Source organism: Bos mutus, chromosome X (assembly GCF_027580195.1).
Source record: "Bos mutus isolate GX-2022 chromosome X, NWIPB_WYAK_1.1, whole genome shotgun sequence".
NCBI classification, from domain to species: domain Eukaryota; kingdom Metazoa; phylum Chordata; class Mammalia; order Artiodactyla; family Bovidae; genus Bos; species Bos mutus.
The window spans coordinates 126,131,182-126,154,895 of NC_091646.1; the positions used below are offsets into that span (position 1 = coordinate 126,131,182).

At 36.2% G+C, this 23,714-nt stretch overlaps 1 protein-coding gene across 2 annotated transcripts in view; it reads left to right on the forward strand.

Annotated features, from left to right (window-relative positions):
• The window catches only part of LOC138986328 (ubiquitin carboxyl-terminal hydrolase 9X-like), a 149,723-nt gene that overhangs the window by 19,151 nt on the left and 106,858 nt on the right, over positions 1-23,714 (forward strand). For both annotated transcript variants that reach the window (XM_070365477.1, XM_070365478.1), the window contains exons 2-9: positions 2,738-2,989; positions 12,168-12,313; positions 15,875-15,954; positions 18,493-18,605; positions 19,930-20,148; positions 22,240-22,355; positions 22,554-22,805; positions 22,880-23,018. In XM_070365477.1, the coding sequence (XP_070221578.1) occupies positions 2,897-2,989; positions 12,168-12,313; positions 15,875-15,954; positions 18,493-18,605; positions 19,930-20,148; positions 22,240-22,355; positions 22,554-22,805; positions 22,880-23,018 (1,158 nt within the window). In that variant the 5' untranslated portion in view covers positions 2,738-2,896. The remainder of the gene's footprint in view (positions 1-2,737; positions 2,990-12,167; positions 12,314-15,874; positions 15,955-18,492; positions 18,606-19,929; positions 20,149-22,239; positions 22,356-22,553; positions 22,806-22,879; positions 23,019-23,714) is intronic.

Here is a 23,714-nt window from a genome sequence, read left to right on the forward strand (position 1 = left end):
TGCTAGGGAAATTTCTAATAATCATATATAGGTGCTCTTGTATGTGACAAGTCATTTTTCTCTTACTCCTTTTGAGATTCTCTTTTAGTCTGACTTCTGATTGTTAGGTATCTAGGCATGAGTGTCTAGTGTGCGTTTCGGAGTTCTTTGTTGAAATTCTCTCTTTGTGTATTTTCTAGTTTTGTTTATCTGTGTTCTCTTTCAGGTCATTCTGCAGTTTTAAGACATTTGAAAAACATTTTACAGGGTTGGTTGTCTACTTTGATCAGGCCTTATTTCCGTATTTTTGGTGTGCTTTATGATTTTTTGTTGCTGAGTTAGGGTTCATTGGCAAAAACAGCCAGAGTTGCAGACTTTACTGATTGCCTTTGTGTAGAGGGAAAACTTCACCAGTCAGGCCACCTAGATGGAGGAGCTCTCAGACCTTCTTAGGCATTTATGTTATTGGCTTTGTGTGCTTTTCTCCTATGCCTCTGTCAGGAAATCCCTAGGAAAGCCAGAAATCTCAACATAAGTTCCACTTCATTACTTCTGTCCTGGGAGAGGCATCAGTTGGAGCCAAGAACTGGGTATTATTTCTCTCTTTTACTTTGAGCTACACTGGGTTGGAAAATGAACCAGTGTAATAAAACTCAGTGTACTCTTCAGCTCCTCACAGTTCTCTGTTCTATTAAATAACTCTCCTGAGTCTGAAAGCTCTATATTAACCAGTTTCTAGCTGTATCAGAATTGTATGTTGATCCACCTATTCCTGTTAACTTACTGTTCATGTGGGAGAACAAGTGCCTGTATTATTTATGTGGGAGAACCAGTGCCTGTAGCTGCTCTCTTGCTGATGTCAGTCTTCTAGTATGGACTTTTAACTAAAGAAAAGTGATACTTTTCTAGTCCTAAAAATATGTTGAAATACTGAAGTTTGAATATGAGGGAAAATGCTGTGATCTAAAGGAAATCTAACATTGCTGAATTCATTTTAAGTGATTTGAGTAATTTCTAAATTGCTTTTTAGTTTTTTAGAATATAGTGTCTTTGCAGTGCTAAATTGCTACTTGGACAAAACACTGAGACTTTGCAAGAAATACTAGTTATGATCTGGGAGAAAGGTAGGGGAGGGTGATTGCATTGCCACTTTGTTTCGCTTTGCACTGATTGGTAACTCTTTTGTTGTGAATGACTTATTCCTTTTGCTAGGTTACTTAAGATGTGTCTTTAGATAGAGGGATATGGGCAGATATAATATGACAGAGTAATACAGTTTTAAGATGCTTTAGTTCAAGTAACCTCAAACGTCAAAGAAAATACAAAGCAAAGGAAAAGTGTGTGAAGAAAAATTTCAAGTAGGACCCTTCCCCCATGTCAGGAAATAGTATTGTTTTAAAGAGAAATAGGATTAATTCTAGTTCACTTTCCACTTTCATGCATTGGAGAAGGAAATGGCACCCCACTCCAGTGTTCTTGCCTGGAGAATCGCATGGACGGAGAAGCCTGTGGGCTGCAGTCCATGGGGTCGCGCAGAGTCGGACACGACTGAAGTGACTTAGTAGTAGTAGTAGTAGTATACTTTATTAGTTGTGCTTTACCTGTGCTCTGAAGTTTCCACAAACTTCTTAGCTGTGCTTTGGTTAAATTACTTAATTTCTTAGACCTTTGTGTTTCTTTGGTATCACAAAATCTGTGTAACCTGAAAAGGTACGGAAAGCTAAATGGGGTCTTGGTCCAGGAACAGGTGTCATCTCTATTGTCCTCCCCCAAACACGCATACATAAAATTTTGATTGCAGTTTTACACAAACAGGTTTTTTTCAGAGCCAGCCACGACTAGCCTTAAAAATAATTTTGAACACAGATCACATGATGAGAAACCAGAACGACACTACATTTTTTCAAGAACTTTGTGCAAAAGGACAGATATTTGTGATTTTCAGGAGGGGAGATTTAAGCATATTTTTGACCAAGAAAAATGGATCCAGGAAGAAATGGAGCAGTTGAATCTTAGATCAAGGCTCTTACATGTGGCGCATACACAGTGGGATCAGAAGTCCATGTAAAGAAGGCTAGAAGAAAGAAAATGTTAGAATTAAACAGCTGTTTAAATGAGAATTCATTTTTTTTGAGATGAAAGAAAAAATGATTTAATTTTTGTTACAATAGTTCTCAGAAGATGATAGAATTTCTCCTGTTTTAAAAATGATCTATATAATACAAAATTTGAATGAGAATGTCTGAGTATTAAAAGACATTAGGTGAAAGATTCTGATCTTCCAGTGACCTTGTGGAAATATGTGTGTATATGTTTGTTTATGTAATCTGTATGAGTACTTCAGGTGTTTTTTAAAATAATTTTCTTGCTCTACTACCCTTAGAAATCACATTCTCTGTTAACTTGGCTTTTCATTTTATTTACTTAAGAGCAGTATACCTTTAAGTGTTTATATTTTTGCAGTATGTTTAAGGCAAAAACTGATCATTCTCTAGATTCTTTTGTAAGTAAAAAAAATGTTAACTAAGAACTTTGCATTTTTTTCTGGAATATTATATATAAATACTTTATGTAAATTTATTGAATAATAATATTTATAAAAGTTTACCTTTTACTTCTGTCTCTCATTTTTACAGCCATCTGTTATTGATTGTAGAGGTTGGTGATGTTAACAATGTATATGTTAAACTTAGAATAATTCATTATTTATCTTTTTAATATTTTAAACAAATATACCCTTTGTTCCCTCTACTTTTAGGTAGTGAAATGGTCTCTTCAAGAATGGTCTGTCCTTGAATTGGAGATATTTGAGGCTGATATATCCTGGTGCTTCGTCTCCTATAAGTGAACTGTAATTTCTTCTCTTACAACAACTAAATAAACAGACAAAATAGCAAAAATCTTTTCTGTTTTGAGTATGACAGCCACTACTCGTGGCTCTCCAGTAGGAGGGAATGACAGCCAGGGCCAGGCTCCTGATGGACAGTCTGAGACCCCCTTCCAGAATCAGGTAGGACATGAAGGCTGTATTGTTTGTGGTGCTTTGAATTAGTAAACAATGACATATCCTGAGTAATTTGTTAAGTAATCATAAAAAACTATTTTTAAGTTATACTTAAAGTTAGTCACTGAGGCTTTTAGTAGCAGGAAACCTACTGTACATATGCTTGAGAATGTACCTTTTTAACATAGGGCTTTGTATGAATGTGAGGGCAAATGTGTGAAATCAGTCATTTCTCCTTTAGTTATCAACATTGACTCAAGTCAGCTGTTTATGTTCATGTCTTATCTTTGTACTCACGTTTACCTTATACCTCTGACTAAGTAATAGAATATTTAATCTTCAGATTCCATATTTTTAAAATAACCATAGAGGAAATAATATTAGTAAAGAGTTTAATACAGATTTTAGTATCAGAGTTTTATGCTGACTGACAAAATATTTTTTCCCCTGTTCTCTGGAAGAATTTGCGTATGATTAATATATTAAAACCTTTATTAACAGTGATTCTTTGATTCTGGTATCTAATATTGGTAACTTATATTTATTGTATTAAGAGATTAATGCATTTCATTGGAGTTTGCAAAAGAGTTTTGCAAAAGTATTGGCTTTCATTTTTATCCTTCCATATATGTATTTTAAAATTTTCATAGTTATTCCTTTTGCTTTCTTAGGGTTTGTTGTTCATTTTCTAGTTTAGGTAAGTGAACTTTCTAGTTTAGATAAGGTGATTGTTCCACTTTTATTTCAGTTTTTCTGTTTTCTAAGACATGTATTTTATACTATAAATTTTTGCTATACCATATCCCGTGACTTTTGATGTATGTTTGCATTTACTGTTATTTAGTTAATGTTTTAAAATTTGTGTGGTGATTTTTGTTTGTAAAGAATACTTTATAAACATGATGCTTCATTTGCAAGCAGTTAGAGATTTTCTGGGTAACTTTTTGTCTTGGTTTGTAAATTAATTCCTTTGTGGGTAGAGAGTCTATTCTCTGGTGTCTCACATGGAAATTTATTGAGGGTTGAAATGTTGCTAAAGATCCTAGAGTCAGAAATAGCACCCATTCCAGTATTCTTGCCTGGAAAATCCCATGGACAGAGGAGCCTAACAGGCTATGGTCTGTGAGGTCACAGAGAGTCAGAACAGAGAGAGAGACAGTGAGAGTGAGAGACACATCCCTATGCCCTCCCCCACAACATGTCGTCAATTTCAATTTCTGCTTCTTAAAAAAAAGCTGTATGTTATGTTATAGCATTCATTGTACATGTCAGTTAAATGTAGTTTCCTCAGTATTCGTTTCATATATTCTGTTCAGTATATAGCCTTATTTCTTTATATATATATATAATTTTATTTTTGGCCATGTTGGATCCTCATTGGTGTGTGGGCTTTTCACTACTTGCAGCCAGTGAAAGCTACCATCTAGTTGTAGTGGGTGGGTTTCTTATTCTGGTGGCTTCTCTTGTTGCAGAGCACAGGCTCTAGAGTGCTTCAGTAGTGTTAGCACATGGGCTCAGCAGTTGCAGATTCTGGGTCTAAAAATCAAAGGCTCAGTAGCTGTGATACAGAGACTGCCACATATGGCGTCTTTCTGGATCAGGGATCAAACCCTGTCTCTTGCATTGACAGGACTCTTCACCACTGAGGCACCAGAGAACCCTAACCTTGTTTTATTTAGTTTGAAATCTGCTGGGTTTTTTACTAGTTGAGCCCTCTGTTTGTCTCTACCTGGGATTGCGATTTGATCATAATACTCTTCTGTGTTATATCAATTTTAGCTAGATGTATTTTGAACCAATAAGATGGATTCACATTGAAAATAGTGACTTGGGAAGATAGGGAGTAATTGAGTCATTAATCTTTACATTCATATCTCTTATGTGTGTAGAGATTTCCTTTTATCTCGAATAATTCTTCTACCTCTAGCTCTCACATATTAATATAGGTGTACCACTTTGCCAGGAGAAAGGAAGATTATTGTTAGGAAGGATATCATATCCTTTTTTAAACAGCATTCATTGTTTTATTATTGTCTTTCACTATTCCCCTGAATACTACTATTTAAAATTGTTCTCGATTGCACTTTTTAATGGGCTTTTAGAGTCAGGGCAGACTTGAGCATAAAGTACAGTTTTTTTAATCTTGCTTATACTACTTTCCCACTCCTTGCCACTATCTTCATTTACCAAAGGTGGTACATTTATTATAATCAATGAAACTATATTGATGAATCATTATCACAAACTCCATGGTTTACATTATGGTTCACTTGGTCTTTTCTGTATTCTGTCAGTTTTGACAAAGATATCTTCAGTTCAGTTCAGTCACTCAGTTGTGTCCGATTCTTGGTGGACCCCATGAATCGCAGCACGCCAGGCCTCCCTGTCCATCACCAGCTCCCAGAGTTCACTCAAACTCACATCCATCCAGTCGGTGATACCATCCAGCCATCTCATCCTCTGTCATCCCCGTCTCCTTCTGCTCCCAGTCCCTCCCAGCATCAAGAGTCTTTTCCAATGAGTCAACTCTTCACATGAGGTGGCCAAAGTACTGGAGTTTCAGCTTTAGCATCATTCCTTCCAGAGAACACCCAGGGCTGATCTCCTTTAGAATGGACTGGTTGGATTTCCTTGCAGTCCAAGGGACTCTCAAGAGTCTTCTCCAACACCACAGTTCAAAAGCATCAATTCTTCGGCGCTCAGTTTTCTTCACAGTCCCAACTCTCACATCCATACATGACCACAGGAAAAACCATAACCTTGACTAGATGGACCTTTGTTGGCAAAGTAATGTCTCTGCTTTTCAATATGCTAAGTTGGTCATAACTTTTCTTTCAAGGAGTAAGCGTCTTTTAATTTCATGGCTGCAGACACCATCTGAAGTGAGTTTGGAGCCCAAAAAAATAAAGTCTGACACTGTTTCCACTGTTTCCCCATCTATTTCCCATGAAGTGATGGGACCAGATGCCATGATCTTAGTTTTGTGAATGTTGACCTTTAAGCCAACTTTTTCACTCTCCACTTTCACTTTCATCAAGAGGCTTTTTAGTTCCTCTTCACTTTCTGCCATAAGGGTGGTGTCATCTGCATATCTAAGGTTATTGATATTTCTCCCGGTAATCTTGATTCCAGCTTGTGCGTCTTCCAGCCCACCGTGTCTCATGATATACTCTGCATATAAATTAAATAAGCAAGGTGACAATATACAGCCTTGACATACTCCTTTTTCTATTTGGAACCAGTCTGTTGTTCATGTCCATTTCTAACTGTTGCTTCCTGACCTGCACACATGTTTCTCAAGAGGCAGGTGAGGTGGTCTGGTATTCCCATCTCTTTCAGAATTTTCCACAGTTCATTGTGATCCACACAGTCAAAAGGCTTTGGCGTAGTCAGTAAAGCAGAAATAGATGTTTTTCTGGAACTCTTGCTTTTTCGATGATCCAGCGGATGTTGGCAGTTTGGTCTCTGGTTCCTCTGCCTTTTCTAAAACCAGCTTGAACATCAGGAAGTTAATGGTTCATGTATTGCTGAAGCCTGGCTTGGAGAATTTTGAGCATTACTTGACTAGCCTGTGAGATGAGTGCAATTGTGCAGTAGTTTGAGCATTCTTTGGCATTGCCTTTCTTTGGGATTAGAATGAAAACTGACGTTTTCCAGTCCTGTGGCCACTGCTGAGTTTTCCAAAGATATCTTAGTATACTATAATAAAACAGTTTCACTGCACTAAAGTCTCCTTGGCCTTTTCATCCCTCCCTTCTCTGAATCCCTGGTGACTACTTGGTCTTTTGATGATGTTTATTTAATTGCTAAGTTATGTCCAAGTCTTTGTGATTCCATGAACTGTAGCCCACCAGGTTCTCTGTCCATGGGATTTTCCAGGCAAGAATACAGGAGTGGGTAGCCATTCCCTTCTCCAGGGAATCTTCCCAACCCAGGGACTGAACCCAAGTCTCCTTTATTGGCAGGAGGATTTTTTTTTTTTTTAAATCACTGAGCCTCAAGGGAAGCCCAGTTGGTCTTTTACTTGCCTCTAGTTTTGCCTTTTACAGAATGTGATGTAGTTGGAATCATGCAGTGTGTAATCTTTTCAGATTAACTTCTTTCACTTTAATATGGGTTTAAAGTTCTTTGTCTTCTCATAGCTTAGTAGCTTTTTTTTTTTTTTTTTAATCAGTGTGAAACATTCCGTTGTCTGGATGTTCCACAGATTTAATCTGTTCACTTACTGAGGGACAGCTTGGTTGCCTCCAAGTTTTGGCAGTTAACAAATAAAATTATGACTAAACAACAGTGGGATTTTTCAGCTTGTTTAAACACTAAGGAGTGTAATTGCTAGATTGTATAATAAAAATATACTTAGTTTTGTAAAAAGTAAAACAGAGCTGCCAGATTGTTTTGTAAGAGGCTGTACTAGCATTTGGTTTTGTCAAGATTGTAGATTTTGGCTATTCAGATGTTTATGTTTTGGTATCTCATTGTTTTACTGTATAATTCCTTAATGACTTGTGATATTAAACATCTTTTCCAGTGGTTAGTTATTACTTGTTAGTCTTCTTTGATGAGGTGTCTCTTCAGGTCTTTTGCCTATTTTTGTATCAGGTTATTTTCTTACTGTTGAATTTGAGGAGTCCCTGGTGGCTCAGATGGTAAAGCATGTGCCTAAAATGTGGGACATCTGGATTTGATCCCTGGGTCAGTAAGATCCGCTGGAGAAAGTAATGTTGACCCACTCCATAGTCTTCCTTGGGAAATCCCATGGACGGAGGAGCCGCCTGGTATGCTATAGTCCATGGGGTTGCAAAGTCGGACACGACCAAGCGACTTCACTTTCACTTTCTTTCAGTTTTATGCTTTGGACAGCTGTACTTTATTTTGCAAATATTTTCTCCCAGTCTTTGTCCTAGTAACTTGTCTTCTCATTCTCTTGACAGTTTCTTTCATTGAACAGAAATCATTAATTTTAGTGAAGTCCATCTTGTTTAACTGTCTTTGTTGTTATATCTGAAGTTAGCATCAAACCCAAGGTCACCTAGATTTTCTGTTATTTTCTTTTCTAAGAGGATTACAGTTTTGTGTTTTACATTTAAGTCTGATTTGTTTTTAGTTAATTGTGAGGGTTACAGTCTAGGCTCTGAATTCTTATTTTTGCATGTGGTTGTTCATTTGCTACATTATACATTGTAAGCCTTTCTTTTCACCATTGTTATTATCTTTGTGTCTTTGTCCCTTTGCCAAAGATCAGTTGATTCTCTTGCTATGGGTCTGTTTCTGTATCTTTCTTTTTTCCTTAAATTTTATGTTTGTCTTTGGCAAATGAAGCATAAAGTTGAATTTTCCTTTTTAAAATATTTATTTAGCTGCATTCAGTTCAGTTAGTCGCACAGTCATGTCTGACTCTTGCATCCATACATGACCACTGGAAAAACCATAGCCTTGACTAGACAGACCTTTTTTAGGTCTTAGTTACAGCACATGGATTGTTTGTTGCATTCTGTGGGATCTTTCATTGCAGTAGTTTATGGCTCAGTAGTTTATGGCTCATAGGCTTAATTGCCCTGCAGCATGTGGGATCTTCATTCCCTGACCAGGCATTGAACCTGAGTTCTGTACTTAGCAAGGCAAATTCTTAACCATTGGCCCACCAGGGAAGTTCCTGAACTGCTCTTTGATCCACTTAATCTTTGCCTTTATTTAGTGTATTTAGACCTTTGAGGTTTAACGTGATTATTAAAATAGTTGGATAAGTACCTTCCATATTTATTACTATTTTCTGTTAATTGCTCTTGTCCTTATATTTGTGTTTCATGTTCCTTCCACCTTTTGTGGTTTTAATGATTCCCATTTCTCTCCTGTTTTAACATACCATTCATATCTTTTTCTTAAACTTTTTTTTTAACTTTTGTAGTGGTTGCCTTAGTGTTTGCAGTATACATGTGTAACTAATCTGTACATTCACTGTTATATGGGTAGTTTTAAGTTCCTTGTAGTAAATTATTCATAACTCCTCTTTCTGGTCTTTTATATCATTGATACTGTTTTTTTTTCATTTCCCCAAGTCTATAATTTTATATACGTTATTGCTTATATTGAACAAATTATGAGTTAGTGCAAGTAACAGCTAAGATAATTCTTCAGCACTCAAGCTTTATGGTCTCACATCATATGTAACTGCTGCTGCTGCTGCTGAGTCACTTCAGTCATGTCCGACTCTGCAACCCCATAGATGGCAGCCCACTGGGTCCCCTGTCCCTGGGATTCTCCAGGCAAGAGCACTGGAGTGGGTTGCCATTTCCTTTTCCAATGCATGAAAGTGAAAAGTGAAAGTGAAGGTGCTCAGTCGTGTCTGACTCTTTGCGACCCCATGGACTGTAGCCCACTAGTCTGCTCTGTCCATGGGATTTTCCAGGTAAGAGTACTGGAATGGGTTGCCATTTCCTTCTCCACCATGTGTAACTACTAGAGAAAGTTAAGTTGATTCAGGAGATCTTCTCTCCCACATTACAGGCATGTTCTTTACCTTCTGAGCCACCAGGGAAGCCCAAGAGTACTGGAGTGGGTAGCCTTTCCCTTCTCCAGGGAATCTTTCCAACCCAGGGATCAAACCCAGGTCTCCTGCATTGCAGGTGGATTCTTTACCAGCTGAGCCACAAGGGAAGCCCAAGAATACTGGAGTGGGTAGCCTATCCCTTCTCCAGGGGATCTTCCCAACCCAGGAATTGAACCGGGATCTCCTGCATTGCAGCTGGATTCTTCACCAGATGAGCTACCAGGGAAGCTGCAAGTTGGTTAGATTCTAAAAAAAAACCTAGTAGGTTAGGCAGTGGTTCCTAAGGATCAGCCCTATTAAGAATGAATGCTTGAAGAATGTATTTCAGAATGGCTACCTTGTCCATCCTAGTGGGAACACCAGGGAATTTTTTTCCAGTCTTCATTTTGAAAGCTTGATAGGACTGTCTGGAAGTAAAGCTTAGAAAGGTACTGAATCCCTTTAAGTTTTGACCTCTTGGAGTTTTTAACTCTCCAACTTACCATATTCAGCTTCTAGCAATTAATCAATTACAATTTAGGTTTTCTTACTTCAGTACAATAGTACCTCCCCCTGCCCCAGGCCACTTTATTCCCAATGAAAAGATTCCAGGACCCTCAGTGAATGCATGAAACTTCAAGGTAGCATTTCTATGTATATTGATAACTATGTTTTTTCTTAAACATTGACACCTGTGATGGAGTTTAATTTATAAGTTAGACACACTAAGAGATTAACAGTAATTAATAATAAAAAAGAACTTTGCAGTAATAGTATGCTATAAGTCAAATGAATGTGTTCTCAAAATATCGTGCACAATGTGATGCCTTTTATATCTAAATACTCATGTACTTTGGATTTAACTTGAGGTGCAGCAGCAGACTTTGGTTGAACTTCTTTTTCCTTCTTCACAATTTCACATAAATAGAAAATTTATTCATACCATAAGTCCTAGTAGTCTCAGCATATGATTTTTCTTTTCCTTTTTAATTCAAGAACTTACAACTTTTCACCTAAAGGAAGTACTGTGCAGCTTTCTTTGACATTTCTGAATTTTGCCATAATCACACTTTGTGCTTGATTGTCATAATTAAATAAAATAAGGGTTGCTTGAACAGAAACACTGCATTATAAAAGCAATCTCATAATTGGGACAAACTCATGATACTCTTGTTGAGGGCACAGGAAGGTGGGGCAGGGTCAGCATGGCTTGAGATTTCATATATTTACTCAGAGTGGCTCACAGTCTAAAACTTTATGATTACTTATTTTTTGAATTTTCTATTTTATAGATTTAATCTGCAGTTGGCTACAGCTAACTAAAACTTGGAAAATGAAACTGCAGCTAAGGCTATAGCTGCTGGTTTGGTTTCCATGGAGGTTTATGCTTGTGATTTTCTGTTCTGGCAGTTTTGATTCCCTGTGTTCCCCTAACTCTTTTCTCATTTTGTGTTTGACCGTTTTCGCTTTGACCTTAGTTCTTTGCTCAATCTGAGAACCATTGTTGGTTTTCATTTTATTCAACTTCTTTATTTTTTAAATATTTTCCCCCTTTTCTGAAGTATAGTAAATCTACAATGTGTTTCAAGTGTATAGCAGTGTTCAGCTCTTTTAGCTGTTAAGAAGGAGTAACAGCTTACAAACTCCTTACTAGTTGTATTGTAAAGCAAAAGTCTTTTCCTATACTTCTTTCTTTCTTTTTGGGTTCTTGCTTTTAAGCATGTATATTTTATGTAGCCTTCTGGCTAAGTTCTGTCCTTTGTTCTTTTTTTGTAATTTGAAGTAACAAGCACCCATTTTGTCATAGTTTTGGTGCATGAAGATTTTGCAAATCAATTAGTTAAACGGTTCTGTCTTAGTATATTGTGGTTTTGGTCAGCTTGTCACCTTGGATTACATTATTCTGAATATTTGACTGGGTTTGGGGACTTCCTTTCCAGATGTCTGTTGGCTGGAGGCCTCAGTTTCTTACCACATGGTCCTTTGCATCTGTGCACGGTGTCTTCAAGATGTGATTAAGAGTCTTTAGGACCTGGGGCTTCCCCTGATGGCTCAGAGGATAAAGCATCTGCCTACAATGCAGGAGACCCAGGTTCAGTCCCTGGGTTGGAAAGATCCCCTGGAGAAGGAAATGCCAACCCACTCCAGTATTCTTTCCTGAAGAATCCCATGGATAGAGGAGCCTGGCGGGCTATAGTCCACAGGGTCGCAAAGAGTCAGACACGATTTCACACACACATGTAACTTTTAACAGAAAGATTGTCCTAAGAGAAGAGGAGGAAGAAGTCATGATGACTTCTGTGTTGTAGTCACAGAAGTTTCTGTCTCTTTTCCAGTTTTGTATAAAGATTTGTAATTAGAAGGCTCAGTGTGATTATACTGTTTGGCAGCAGGTGTTACCGAACTTATGTTCTGTAATTCTCATCACATTAATTCATGTAGTATTATATAGCCATTAATTCACTCTTATTATAAGATTCTTAATTATATGGAAAAATTCTCATAGATTGACAGGAAAAGAGAAGCAATGTGATCTCCATTTTATCAAGTATTTACAGATATATATTGACAATATATATATATTTTTGTGTTGGCATCTGAACAGCTAAATATTATACATATACTATAAAATTTAAATCTATAATATTTCATTTTAAGACCTCATCACCTGATTCTTCCAATGAGAATTCCCCAGCAACTCCTCCAGATGAACAAGGTCAAGGTGATGCTCCACCTCAACATGAAGATGAGGAACCTGCATTTCCTCATGCTGACCTGGCAAAGTTGGATGACATGATCAACCGGTAAGGTCATTGTTTTTGGGGGGAGTTGCTTTTTTTTTTTTTTTGAGGGTTTTTTGTTTGTTTAAGTTTTTAAAAATTTATTTTATTGAGGCATAATTGATTTACATTGTTGTGTTAATTTCTTCTTTACTACAAAGTGAGTCCATTGTACATACATACTTTTCATCTTCTTTTCCATTATAGTTTGTCATAGGATATTAAATACAGTTTCCTCGAAAATAGGATCTTGTTGAGATGATTGAAGCATGTTGCATTTATTGGGCACTTCTATTATTACAATGTAATATATAATGAAATAATTATACAACTTACCATAATGCAGTATCAATGGGAACCCTGAGCTTGTTTTCCTGCAATTACACAGTCCCTTCTGGGGATGATGGGAGACAGTGATACCTGAAGTGTCTTGCTTATGTCCAGTTTACTCAATACTCTGTTTTGGTTGCTCTCACTGTAGAAAAAGAAAGGATGTTGGAAATGGAGGCAGGCTTTTTGGTACTTTTGTGACAATCTCAGTATATTCCACGTTGACTTTAATCCAGAATATATGGATTATTGGATTATATGGAGATTTGAAGTTGTTTCAAAAATACTTTAATCCAGAATGTATGGATTATTGGATTATATGGAGATTTGAAGTTGTTTCAAAAATACTTTAATCCAGAATGTATGGATTATTGGATTATATGGAGATTTGAAGTTGTTTCAAAAATACTTTAAAGGCCGCTGTCATTTGTGATCTCAAGCTGTTGATCTGCCTCTAGCATGGGCAAAGTTGATTGACCTGGCTTCTTCACAGATAGTCTTGGGTCCATTCCTTCCCAGCTTGTGGGTCTTTTGTGGTTGGAAAGTAATACTCAGGCTCCTTTGAAAGCTGAGATAGGAGATCAGGCGCTAGCTGGGATAGAGAAGTCCCTGTCTCAGTTTCTTTCAGAATCTCTGCTAATGTTAGCAATATGTCAAAACTTCCAGTGTTCACTCGTTGTTGCCATGATTCTAGTCTGTTTTTAACACAGCTACTTTATCTGCCGACTTGAGCACAGCTGAAGTGACAGAATGAGTTTGTTGAGCAGATTGAACATGTCACACAAGTGAACAAGTTTTGTGACCCATTCTGTGTCACAAAAATATGCTGCCAGTGGTGACAGTTTTCTAAAAGAAATCACTGGAGTGGCTCTCATAACTGAAAAACTCTGACTAGCCACCTGCCTTTAGAAAGCAATGTCATGTCTCTGTATAAGAGAAAAGATATGTGCTTTGCATTGATCTCCCAACAGAGCTGTGTCAACAGGTTTGAGTTAGGGCATGTTGTTTAGTGCAGTTGCTTATTTTAATCACATCCTGTGTAACTTTATGTTCAAGTGACATTTTTTCAGGTACCCAGCATTTCTCTACGGATAACTCTGTGTAGGCACACTCAGAAGCGACTTCTTTGACACAAGTTGTGAAACCAGAAAGCAGACCAGTCATGGCAGCTGCTCTGTCTGTGCATATACCAATACAAAATGACCCATTCCGTTTTGCTGATACATAGTCAAAAAAGCTGTACTGTTGGCCGGCAGGAGAAGTGTACACGACATATCCTCTTGTCTTGTTGTCAGTAAAGGAAGACTTCTTAACCTAGATTGTGTACCATAGTGACTCATTAATCCTAACTGTTGTGCTTCAGTATCCTCTGCTATTTCATCAATCTGTCTAGTTATGGTGCTAGCCAAGAGAGGAACATGTGGCACATTTTGAACTGTAGCTTCTAAAAGTTCAAGGCCATTGTCTTTAGCAGCAGGCGGGACCAACTGCTCACCAACAGTAAAGGGCTTCTAAACTTTAGCAATGCAGTTAGCCAATAAGAATGATGCTCTCAGTGCAGACACATTCAGTGAAGTGGTGGCCTTCAATAGTTGGTTTTGTTCTTTGTTCACCTTTTTTTACTTTTGAAAAATTCCAGCAGCTTGTCTTCTAATGCAGGTTGCTTGGTCTCCATGTAGTGAAGCAGTTTTGAAGATCTCATTACTTCGATGGATAGCTGATTGCCACATATTATACATAGTGTGCTTGGAGAATGTGAATCACCTGTTGAAATGAACATGTAATTTAAGTAGGACTCTTGCTGTGTTGGCAGCAAGGACCCTTGCTGTTGGCAAGGACCCTGTGTTGGCAGTCTTAGAGTCTTCTGCTGTCTCATCATTGGGTCTTCACCCCTTTCAAAGAAGCTCTCCAGAGACATTTATTTTTTACTCACTGGCTAGGTTAGCTTGTGGTCTTAGAAAAACTGCAACCGAGACAGGTGTATGGTGCACAGGTGCCTCTGGAGAAAGAGGCAGGGCTGGAAGTGGTAACTAAAATAATGAAAGGCCACATATGGACTAAAACAAGTGTGGGATTCTGACTTAAAGCTTGCCACCCCATGCGGCTTAATTGTCACCTGCCACTCACTAATGGGGTTTTGGTATGAGTTTGCAAGCAGGTGATGTATCATGGTCTGTGTAGTCAAATCTCTCTGCTAATGACTCGATGGACATGAGTCTGAGTGAACTCCGGGAGTTGGTGATGGACAGGGAGGCCTGGCGTGCTGCGATTCATGGGGACGCAAGGAGTCAGACACGACTGAGCGACTGAACTGAATGATTAGTATTTGCAGCCACCCCCCAGCCCACCTCAGCTCAGACTGAGATCATCAGACAGTAGGTTGTCATAAAGAGCTCACAACTCTGATCCTTTGAATGTGCAGTTCACAGTAGAGTTCAAGTTCCTATGAGAATCTCCTGCCAGTGCTGATCTAACAGGAAGTGGAGCTCAGGCCGCAGTGTGAGCTATAGAGAGGGGCTGTAGGTATGAATGAAGCTTCACTTTCACTCACTGCTCACCTCTTTATGTAGCGGAGGGACCCCTGCTTTAGAAGTAGTGAGTTAGTAGTAGACACATTCCTATATGACTGAGATTTTTTGATAGTTGAGAAACCTAGCTGGATATGATGGTATCTGCATAATTGCTTTGATGTTGAAGTGTACTTACAGTATAAAGTCTTGGAGAACATACAATTCACATAATTGTCAGGAAGGGTTAATAAATTGTCTATGTGAATTGAAAAACCAGCCAGATTTCTTTCTCCTCATTTCTTTTGCCTCATTTCTTTTGTTGTGAAGACACAAAAGAAAAAGGTTGTCAAACTGTTTCTTCTTACTAGTAAACCTGAACCACAAAGCAACACTTTTTCTTACTTACTATAATAATGATTATATAATTAATTAATAAGTATTTTTAGTTTTTGTCATCTGTGAAAGTTATTCAATGAATTCTCTCTTAATGTTATGTCTGAATTTTGATAGTGCTTTAAAATACTGTATTTGTAATGTAGTAGCACTAAGCATGTAACTTGCCAAACTCTTTTAAATTGTATGGTGATTATATAATACAGTCAGAGTTTTTAAACTTTTTCTTAGTAAAGCAATTACAGCAGGTAAATTAAATTTATTTATGATTTTAAATTTCATTAAAGTTATTTATGATATTTTATTTGTGCTCAACAACTGCGGCGTTTTAAAGTTCTGTATTAATTTTTAGGCCTCGTTGGGTGGTTCCAGTTTTGCCAAAAGGGGAATTAGAAGTGCTTTTAGAAGCTGCTATTGATCTTAGTAAAAAAGGTGAGTTTATATATTATGGTATTTTTCATTATGCGTGCTATTATACGTATTTTCACATTGTTCTTGATGGCTTTGCTTTTCTCAGTTATAAAATTCTAGATTACACTAGACTAAACTTTCCAGTAGAACTTATAGATATTAAACTTTGAGCAATCATTCATGAAAACATTTGGACAAGCTTTAAGGACCTTAAGACCTTTAAAATTGAATGCAGAATTTTGTTATTATTCATATTTCTAAGGACAGGATCTTTTTTTTCCCCATATTTTTAAAAGAGATTGTCACTTGAAAGTCAGAAACATTTTCTAGCATGGGTGTGTGCTTTTAGTTGCTCAGTCATGTCCAACTGTTTGCAACCCTATGGACTGTAGCCCTTCAGGCTCGTTTGTCCATGGGGATTCTCCAGGAAAGAATACTGGAGTGGAATGGATTGTCATGCCGTCTTCCAGGGAATCTTCCCAACCCAGGCATTTAAGCCAGGTCTCCCACAATGCAGGTAGATTTTTTACCATCTGAGCCACCAGGGAATCCTAAAAGTACTGGATTGGGTAGTCTGTCCCTTCTCCAGTGGATCTTTCTGATCCAGGAATTGAAGCAGGGTCTCTTGCCACTGCAGGCGGATTCTTCACCAGCTTAGCAACCGGGGAAGCCTGTGGAAGAGCATACGTTACAGTATATTTTATAATTTAAAAGTACTATAAGGCCATGTGGCTTCAGTTATTTTTGTGGACTTTGTTTTGTACCTAAGCCATTAATATTGGAGAAATACGTTAAATTTGCAAATAAATTCAGTATAGTTTATTTTACTTTGCATTTTGAGTCATTTAGTAAAAAAGCCTGTGAAAGCAAAGGAGATGCTAATGGAAACCCCATCTGTTATTGTTTTTGTAATAAACTGTCAAGAATAGTATATTTGACTTTTGTTTAAACACACAGTTTTTTCTGAGAAAGAAAAAAGGTCTTGAGAAATAAAGATTGCCTAAGTGTGTATGTGTTTGTTTTCAAGCAATTAACACAATCTCTTAACCCATATATAAAAATTTTCTGTCGCAATTCATTATGTTTCAGTGAGTTTGTTCAAAAACAATAGCTGAGTTCTTATAGCAGATGAGTTCTTGTATATTCTACTTAGTTACAGCCTTTAAGGCTAAAACAAAGTATAGTAGCATTACGTTTCTGGGTCATCCAATGAAGATTTGAAATTAACTATTCAGAGATATATTTACTAAGTATAATGTTTTTAGGCCTATTTTTAACATCTGTGGTACCTTGGGAAATCTTTCTGACTCCATGACAAAAGTGATAATTTTACCTTCACAGCAGCTATCCTAAACATTTAATGCATTTTTAAAAAATATTTTACAAACATATTCTAATGTCTGTGAAAATATCTTACTGTATAAAAAATGTTTCTCACTTTTTATCAACAGTGTGGTTAGTTTGCATTGTATTTATTTATTGAAGGGCTTATTTGTTCTAGGTCCTAGATAAATAAAAACTGGAAATGCTATTTTGTTTAGTAGCATTCATTTTTTTCTTCTCTTTTTTTCTGGGATCATAGTTACTGTGAAGCGAAGTCTACATTTTTGTGGGAAATCCTGGTTTAACTGACATTAATTTATCAATAAGTAATCAAAACCACAGTATACTTTATTGTGTTAATTCAGTCTTTCTGGGTTGTGAAGAATTACAAGTCTTATTTTGGTGATGGAAGCATGTAAGTTTGTTCTATAAAATCACATGAAGTTAAAAAAGAAGATGCTTTAGATTTCAGAACGCAAAAGAACTAAATTAGAAGTATAAGACAGGATTCACCTTTTCAATTTGATTATAAACAGATAGTTTACAGCCAAATGAAAATTTTAAGTGATTACTATTTAAAAGTTCTGAGCTATATTTTCAGTAAGTGAATGGAGTGGTTGTATACCATATCTACCTAGTAACTGTTCTTTGTTTTAACAAAGTGTAGTATTGTATTTCAGAGCACTTTGATTAATTTGATGTAGTTTTACATTCATTAATTTGATGTAGTTTAATACAGCTCAGTGTTTCTGAAGTTTATTGAGTTTATTAATACTTTATTTTTCAGTTGCATGTTTTTAATGTAAATAAGTTATCTTTTGGAGAAGGAAATGGCATCCCACTCCAGTACTCTTGCCTGGAGAATCCCATGGATGGAGGAGCCTGGTAGGCTGCAGTCCATGGTCGCTAAGAGTTGGACACGACTGAGGGACTTTACTTTCACTTTTCATTTTCATTCATTGGAGAAGGAAATGGCAACCCACTTCAGTGTTCTTGCCTGGAGAATCCCAGGGACTGTGGAGCCTGGTGGCCTGCCCTCTATGGGGTCTCACAGAGTCTGACAGGACTGAAGCGACTTAGCAGCAGTAGCAGCAGCAAGTTACCTTTTAACCTCTTTCAGTAATTCAGTGTTTTGTTTCAAAAGCTACAATACTATTTTTCAGTTGAAACTAAAATAGTTTATAACAATGTATTTACTTTGTGTCATGCTTAGTTTAATGTTTCACCTTTTCTTAGGTCTTGATGTTAAAAGTGAGGCATGTCAACGTTTTTTCCGAGATGGGCTAACAATATCTTTCACTAAAATTCTTATGGATGAAGCAGTGAGTGGCTGGAAGTTTGAAATTCATGTGAGTCTCATCCTTTATATTGGAGACTGAGGTCTTGTTTACATGGTGGTCCCTGTGGGTTTTTCTCTGGAAAACATTACTGTGAATAATGTATCAAGTCTACTGATATATTTAATACCCTTAAAGGTCTTTAAGAATGAGCTTGACATTTTGAGATGTGTAAACTTGGTTTCATCTGTTACCTGGACCCCCTGTGCCTGTGACTTTATGCAAGATACTGTATTTCATCAAATATTTGTTGGTTGATGGGAAGAATCCTTCTAATTTATGTACTAGTAAGAATGAAAAATGCTCCAGATGGGGAATATAATAAGAGACCCCCAGTATAGTTGGATAGCAAAAGGTGTGTGAGATTTCATTGTATATGTAGCTGATAAACTATAGCAGAAGTGACAGTCATGGCATCTTGCACAATTTTACTTTTGCGGTTAGTAGAGAGAAAGTCTTCACTGGAAATTTGAATAACTAGTACTCCTGTAAGTTTGTGATTTGAACTCAAATTCACTTTTAATAAAACAACTCAAAAGGAATTTGAAGTTTTTTCAGATTGGTCATGTATTGAAGTGACTGGCATCAGGAAACACAAATTCTTAAGGCAGTATCTTCAGTATGGAACAAAAGTAATTCTTGCTACTGTTACTTTTAAAGATACGTACCTTGGTATTCCAGAGATTTTGAAAGTGTTAAAGGTTTGCATCTTAGTAGAAGCATTGAAACACTGTAATTATAATTAGTCCAAACCTCTGTTCATTTTTGAAATGAAATTAATCAAAAGTTGTGAAGTAAACATACTTTTTGTGGACTTCAACCTGGAAAGCAGAACTTGGAGAATTTTGCAGAAATGATTGTGGCATAATTATAAATCAAATTTTCTGATTTGACATGTGAATTTTTAGTTATAGAAGTATACATGTTGGAAATGATCTTTGACTTTTTAATTGAGACTTAGATTACATGTCTTTATATCTGTTAATTTACATGACTTAAAATATTTGGATTTTGGAATTACTGACTATAGAGTATGAACTCCAAAAAAAGTATAAATTGTTTCCTGTGCACATGGAGCAAAAATAGACAACCTCTAGGTCATTTGTAACCCTTCTGAAATAGCTTTTGAAATGGGTAAAATACAATTATGAAGTAAATAACTATGAATTTATTTTACTGATATGTCAGTTTGATCTCAGTATTTGTAAAATGGACTAAAAGTCATATCATCAGTATAGAAAATGTTGTGAGATCATTAACAAGATTCTAATCTTTCTGTGTTTGAAATTTCTGTTTTCTCTTTGTAAATCAATTCTTCCACCCCCAATATAAACAGAGATGCATTATTAACAATACTCATCGCCTAGTGGAACTTTGTGTGGCCAAGTTGTCCCAAGACTGGTTTCCACTTCTAGAACTTCTCGCCATGGCCTTAAATCCTCATTGCAAATTTCATGTCTACAATGGTACACGTCCTTGTGAATCAGTTTCCACAAGTGCTCAGTCACCTGAAGATGAATTATTCGCTCATTCCTCAGATCCTCGATCACCAAAAGTGTGTTGGTTTGTTAATTTCAAAATTAAATATTAAAATTGTGCTGTTTTATCTTAGAACTCCAGGGGCATTAATCTCCTTAGTTTTGTTTTGTTATATGTAGGTTTCTGATTAAAGACACATTATTTAATGTGAATTATTGAGTTATTACTGTTGAACTCATGACCAGCCATACTAAATGTAATTTTATGCTTGAACAAAGCTTAATTTATATTTGTTTGTTGATAAGATGCTCATAGGAATCTAATCTATGTTTCCCCTCATAGCAGTGGTTCAGTGCTTTCTGCTTTAGAGAACATAAATAATTAGTATAAATAATGAACATTAACCATTACCTTGTTTGTACTTACTACATATATTTTGTACTTAATATATATTTAACAATAGAAAACATTTATGCAAAGACTATGTTAACACTGATTTTCTGGGTTCTATTATTTTGCTTTCATACTTTTTTTTAAACAATGCATTCAGTTTCTTAGAAAATGTTATGATGAGCATCTGACTTTTGAGTCAAGTAAATAATTTTTTAATTTGTCCTTATTTTATAGGGAATATATCATTTCCTTTATATTAACCCAAATTATAACCAGTTTCAAGGAGACAGGTTGGGAAAAAACAGGAGTTAATTATATGTCAGTAGAGCCCCACTCCAGTACTGTTGCCTGGAAAATCCCATGGTTGGAGGAGCCTGGTAGGACTGCAGTCCATGGGGTCGCTAAGAGTCAGACACAGCTGAGTGACTTCACTTTCACTTTCCACTTTCATGCATCGGAGAAGGAAATGGCAACCCACCCCAGTGTTCTTGCCTGGAGAATCCCATGGACTGAAGCCTGGTAGGCTGCAGTCCATGGGGTCACACAGAGTCGGACACGACTGAGGTGACTTAGCAGCAACAGCAGCAGAGATAAGAAAAACAGGCAAAAGCACAGAACCAGTAGACCTGGTTAGGGAAGTCGGCTCTTAGGGACTTTTATATATGTCTATTCTCATGTCTTAGTGGCTTAAGCATTACCTTAATGGCCTTTTACTGTCTCAAAGGCTATGTGACTATATTTATTTTAATTAATGCTTAAATATATGGAAAACATTAACATTAGAAACTGCAGGACATATCTTTAGTGTGCATATGTACGCTGTCATGCTTATTAAAATAGAGTATAAAATTAATGCAAAACAATTCAGAATCCCTATAAAATGACATGCAGTCTCTTTGTAGAGTTAGCTAATTAGTTTCACTGTTTTCTTAGCAATTTTGGATGTCCCTCATTTCTTTTTCTTGGTTAATGTCTGTGGCTAGGACTTCAGTGATATGTTGAACAGGTTTAATGAAAACAAACATTCCTGTTCGTTCCAGAACTTGGAGGAAAAGCTTTCAGTATTTCACCATTGAGTTTCATCTTTACTCTGGGTTTTTATGTGGCCCTTATTATGCTGAGGCAGTTTCCTTGTATTTTTACTTTGTTGCGTGTTTTTGTCATGTTGAAGGTGTTGAATTTTGTCTACTTAACTTTCTGCATGATTGTGGATTTTTTTGTTTGCATTGCCCTGATTTGTGTATGTCATATATTTAATATGATAAATTTAATTGCTAGTGTATCATTGAGGGCAGTTTCCTTACAGTCTGCTTAGCTTTGGTGTCACACTAATATTGGCCTCATACATTTAATATCCTTACTAATTGTAGATTTGATTCTGTTGAGCAAGCATCTGATGATAGGATTTCTTAAAGCAGTGAGGATCTCTTATGTGTGACGAGTTACTATTTTCTCTTTTCTATCTCCTTGTCTTTGGCTTCAGACAGTTTCATTAGTGTGTTTTGGCAGTCTAAATTTCTCTTTACCAGACCTATGGGATGTAAACAAATACCAGCCATGAATTAGGAACTACTTTGTAAATTAAACCCGTGCTGCTTTTGGCTCAAGCTATACAGAGAACAGATCTCTGAAATATATCTGTGACCGTTTCACAGAAATAGTTTGTGTTCTTTTGAAATACAACTATGTCCTATTTATGACTTATTTCAAACAAAGCTATTTCTAATAGTAACTTCTAACATTTTTCTTAAACAACTCATCATTTGTATTGCAGGGTTGGCTAGTGGATCTCATCAATAAATTTGGCATATTAAATGGGTTCCAGATTTTGCATGATCGTTTTATTAATGGATCAGCATTAAATGTTCAAATAATTGCAGCTCTTATTAAGTAAGTTATTTTGAAAAATTAATATTCATTGTACTATAGAAATGTAGTTTAATACCTTGAAAATAATTGTTTCCATTTTCTACTCTGGTTTTTTTCTCATTTTAAACTGTTAAAAAATTTTAAGGGTTGAAATTAGTTCAGGATTTAAGTTTTTGTAAAAGTCTGAGATATTTCAGAAATAATGTTTTCTTATTTCAGACCATTTGGACAATGCTATGAGTTTCTCAATCAACATACAGTGAGAAAGTACTTTATTCCAATTATAGAAATAGTTCCACAATTTTTAGAAAATTTAACTGATGAAGAGCTGAAAAAAGAAGCAAAGAATGAAACTAAAAATGATGCCCTTTCAATGATTATTAAGTCTCTGAAGAATTTAGCTTCAAGGATTCCAGACCAAGAAGAAACTGTAAAAAATTTAGAAATTTTTAGGTTGAAAATGATACTCAGGTAAGATATCTCCCTCTGTAAATAATTACTTGCTTTGTTTCGTACATGATACTCAATCCAGATTTTTCTCGTAGATTGTTGCAAATTTCTTCTTTTAATGGGAAGATGAATGCCCTGAATGAAATTAACAAGGTGATTTCTAGTGTATCATATTATACTCATCGGCATGGTAATCCTGAAGAGGAAGAATGGCTGACAGCTGAGAGAATGGCAGTAAGTCCCTTTGCTTCTTTTGTGAATAAAAATCTGCTTATGGAAAATTAGCACCTGTTAATGTTAGAAGTCACAACAACAAAATTAACTCTGATATTAGGAGGTTGACTTAATTATGGACTATTAAATACTAAAACTCTTGTTTATAGTAGTAATAGCAAATGATTCATTGTTAGGAGTGGTAGGCTAACTTATGATGCAAGTATAGTTTGATGTGTTGGTTGAAATGAAGTGAATAAAGATGATCTTTAGAAGGGATTGGTAGATATGGAATCTAGATCTAGTAATGAATTGGTGTGGTGTGATAATTTGCCAGTTCAGTTTAGAAGTTTTAAAAAACAGATGATAATTAAAAGAATAAAATTTTGACGAGTAGCATGATTTTTATGAACTTTGTTTTTAAAATACCTATTTCAACATCATCTTGACATTGATACACCATAGATACTTGTATACATTTTTGGGTTAAGTGAGTAGTATCTAGTAAGTTGTAATGATAAATTACTCAGTAATATTTTTTGAGTGTGTATTCTGTGCCAGCATTGGATGTGTATATCTGTAAAGAATAACCTCTACCTTAAAAGAATCTTCATTTTTTCTTGTGGAAATAATAAAAATGTGATAATAGGTAATTTGAAGGCATTTGGTTGATATTGAGAGGTGTATATAACCTAGAGCCAGGTTCAAATTCAGTGT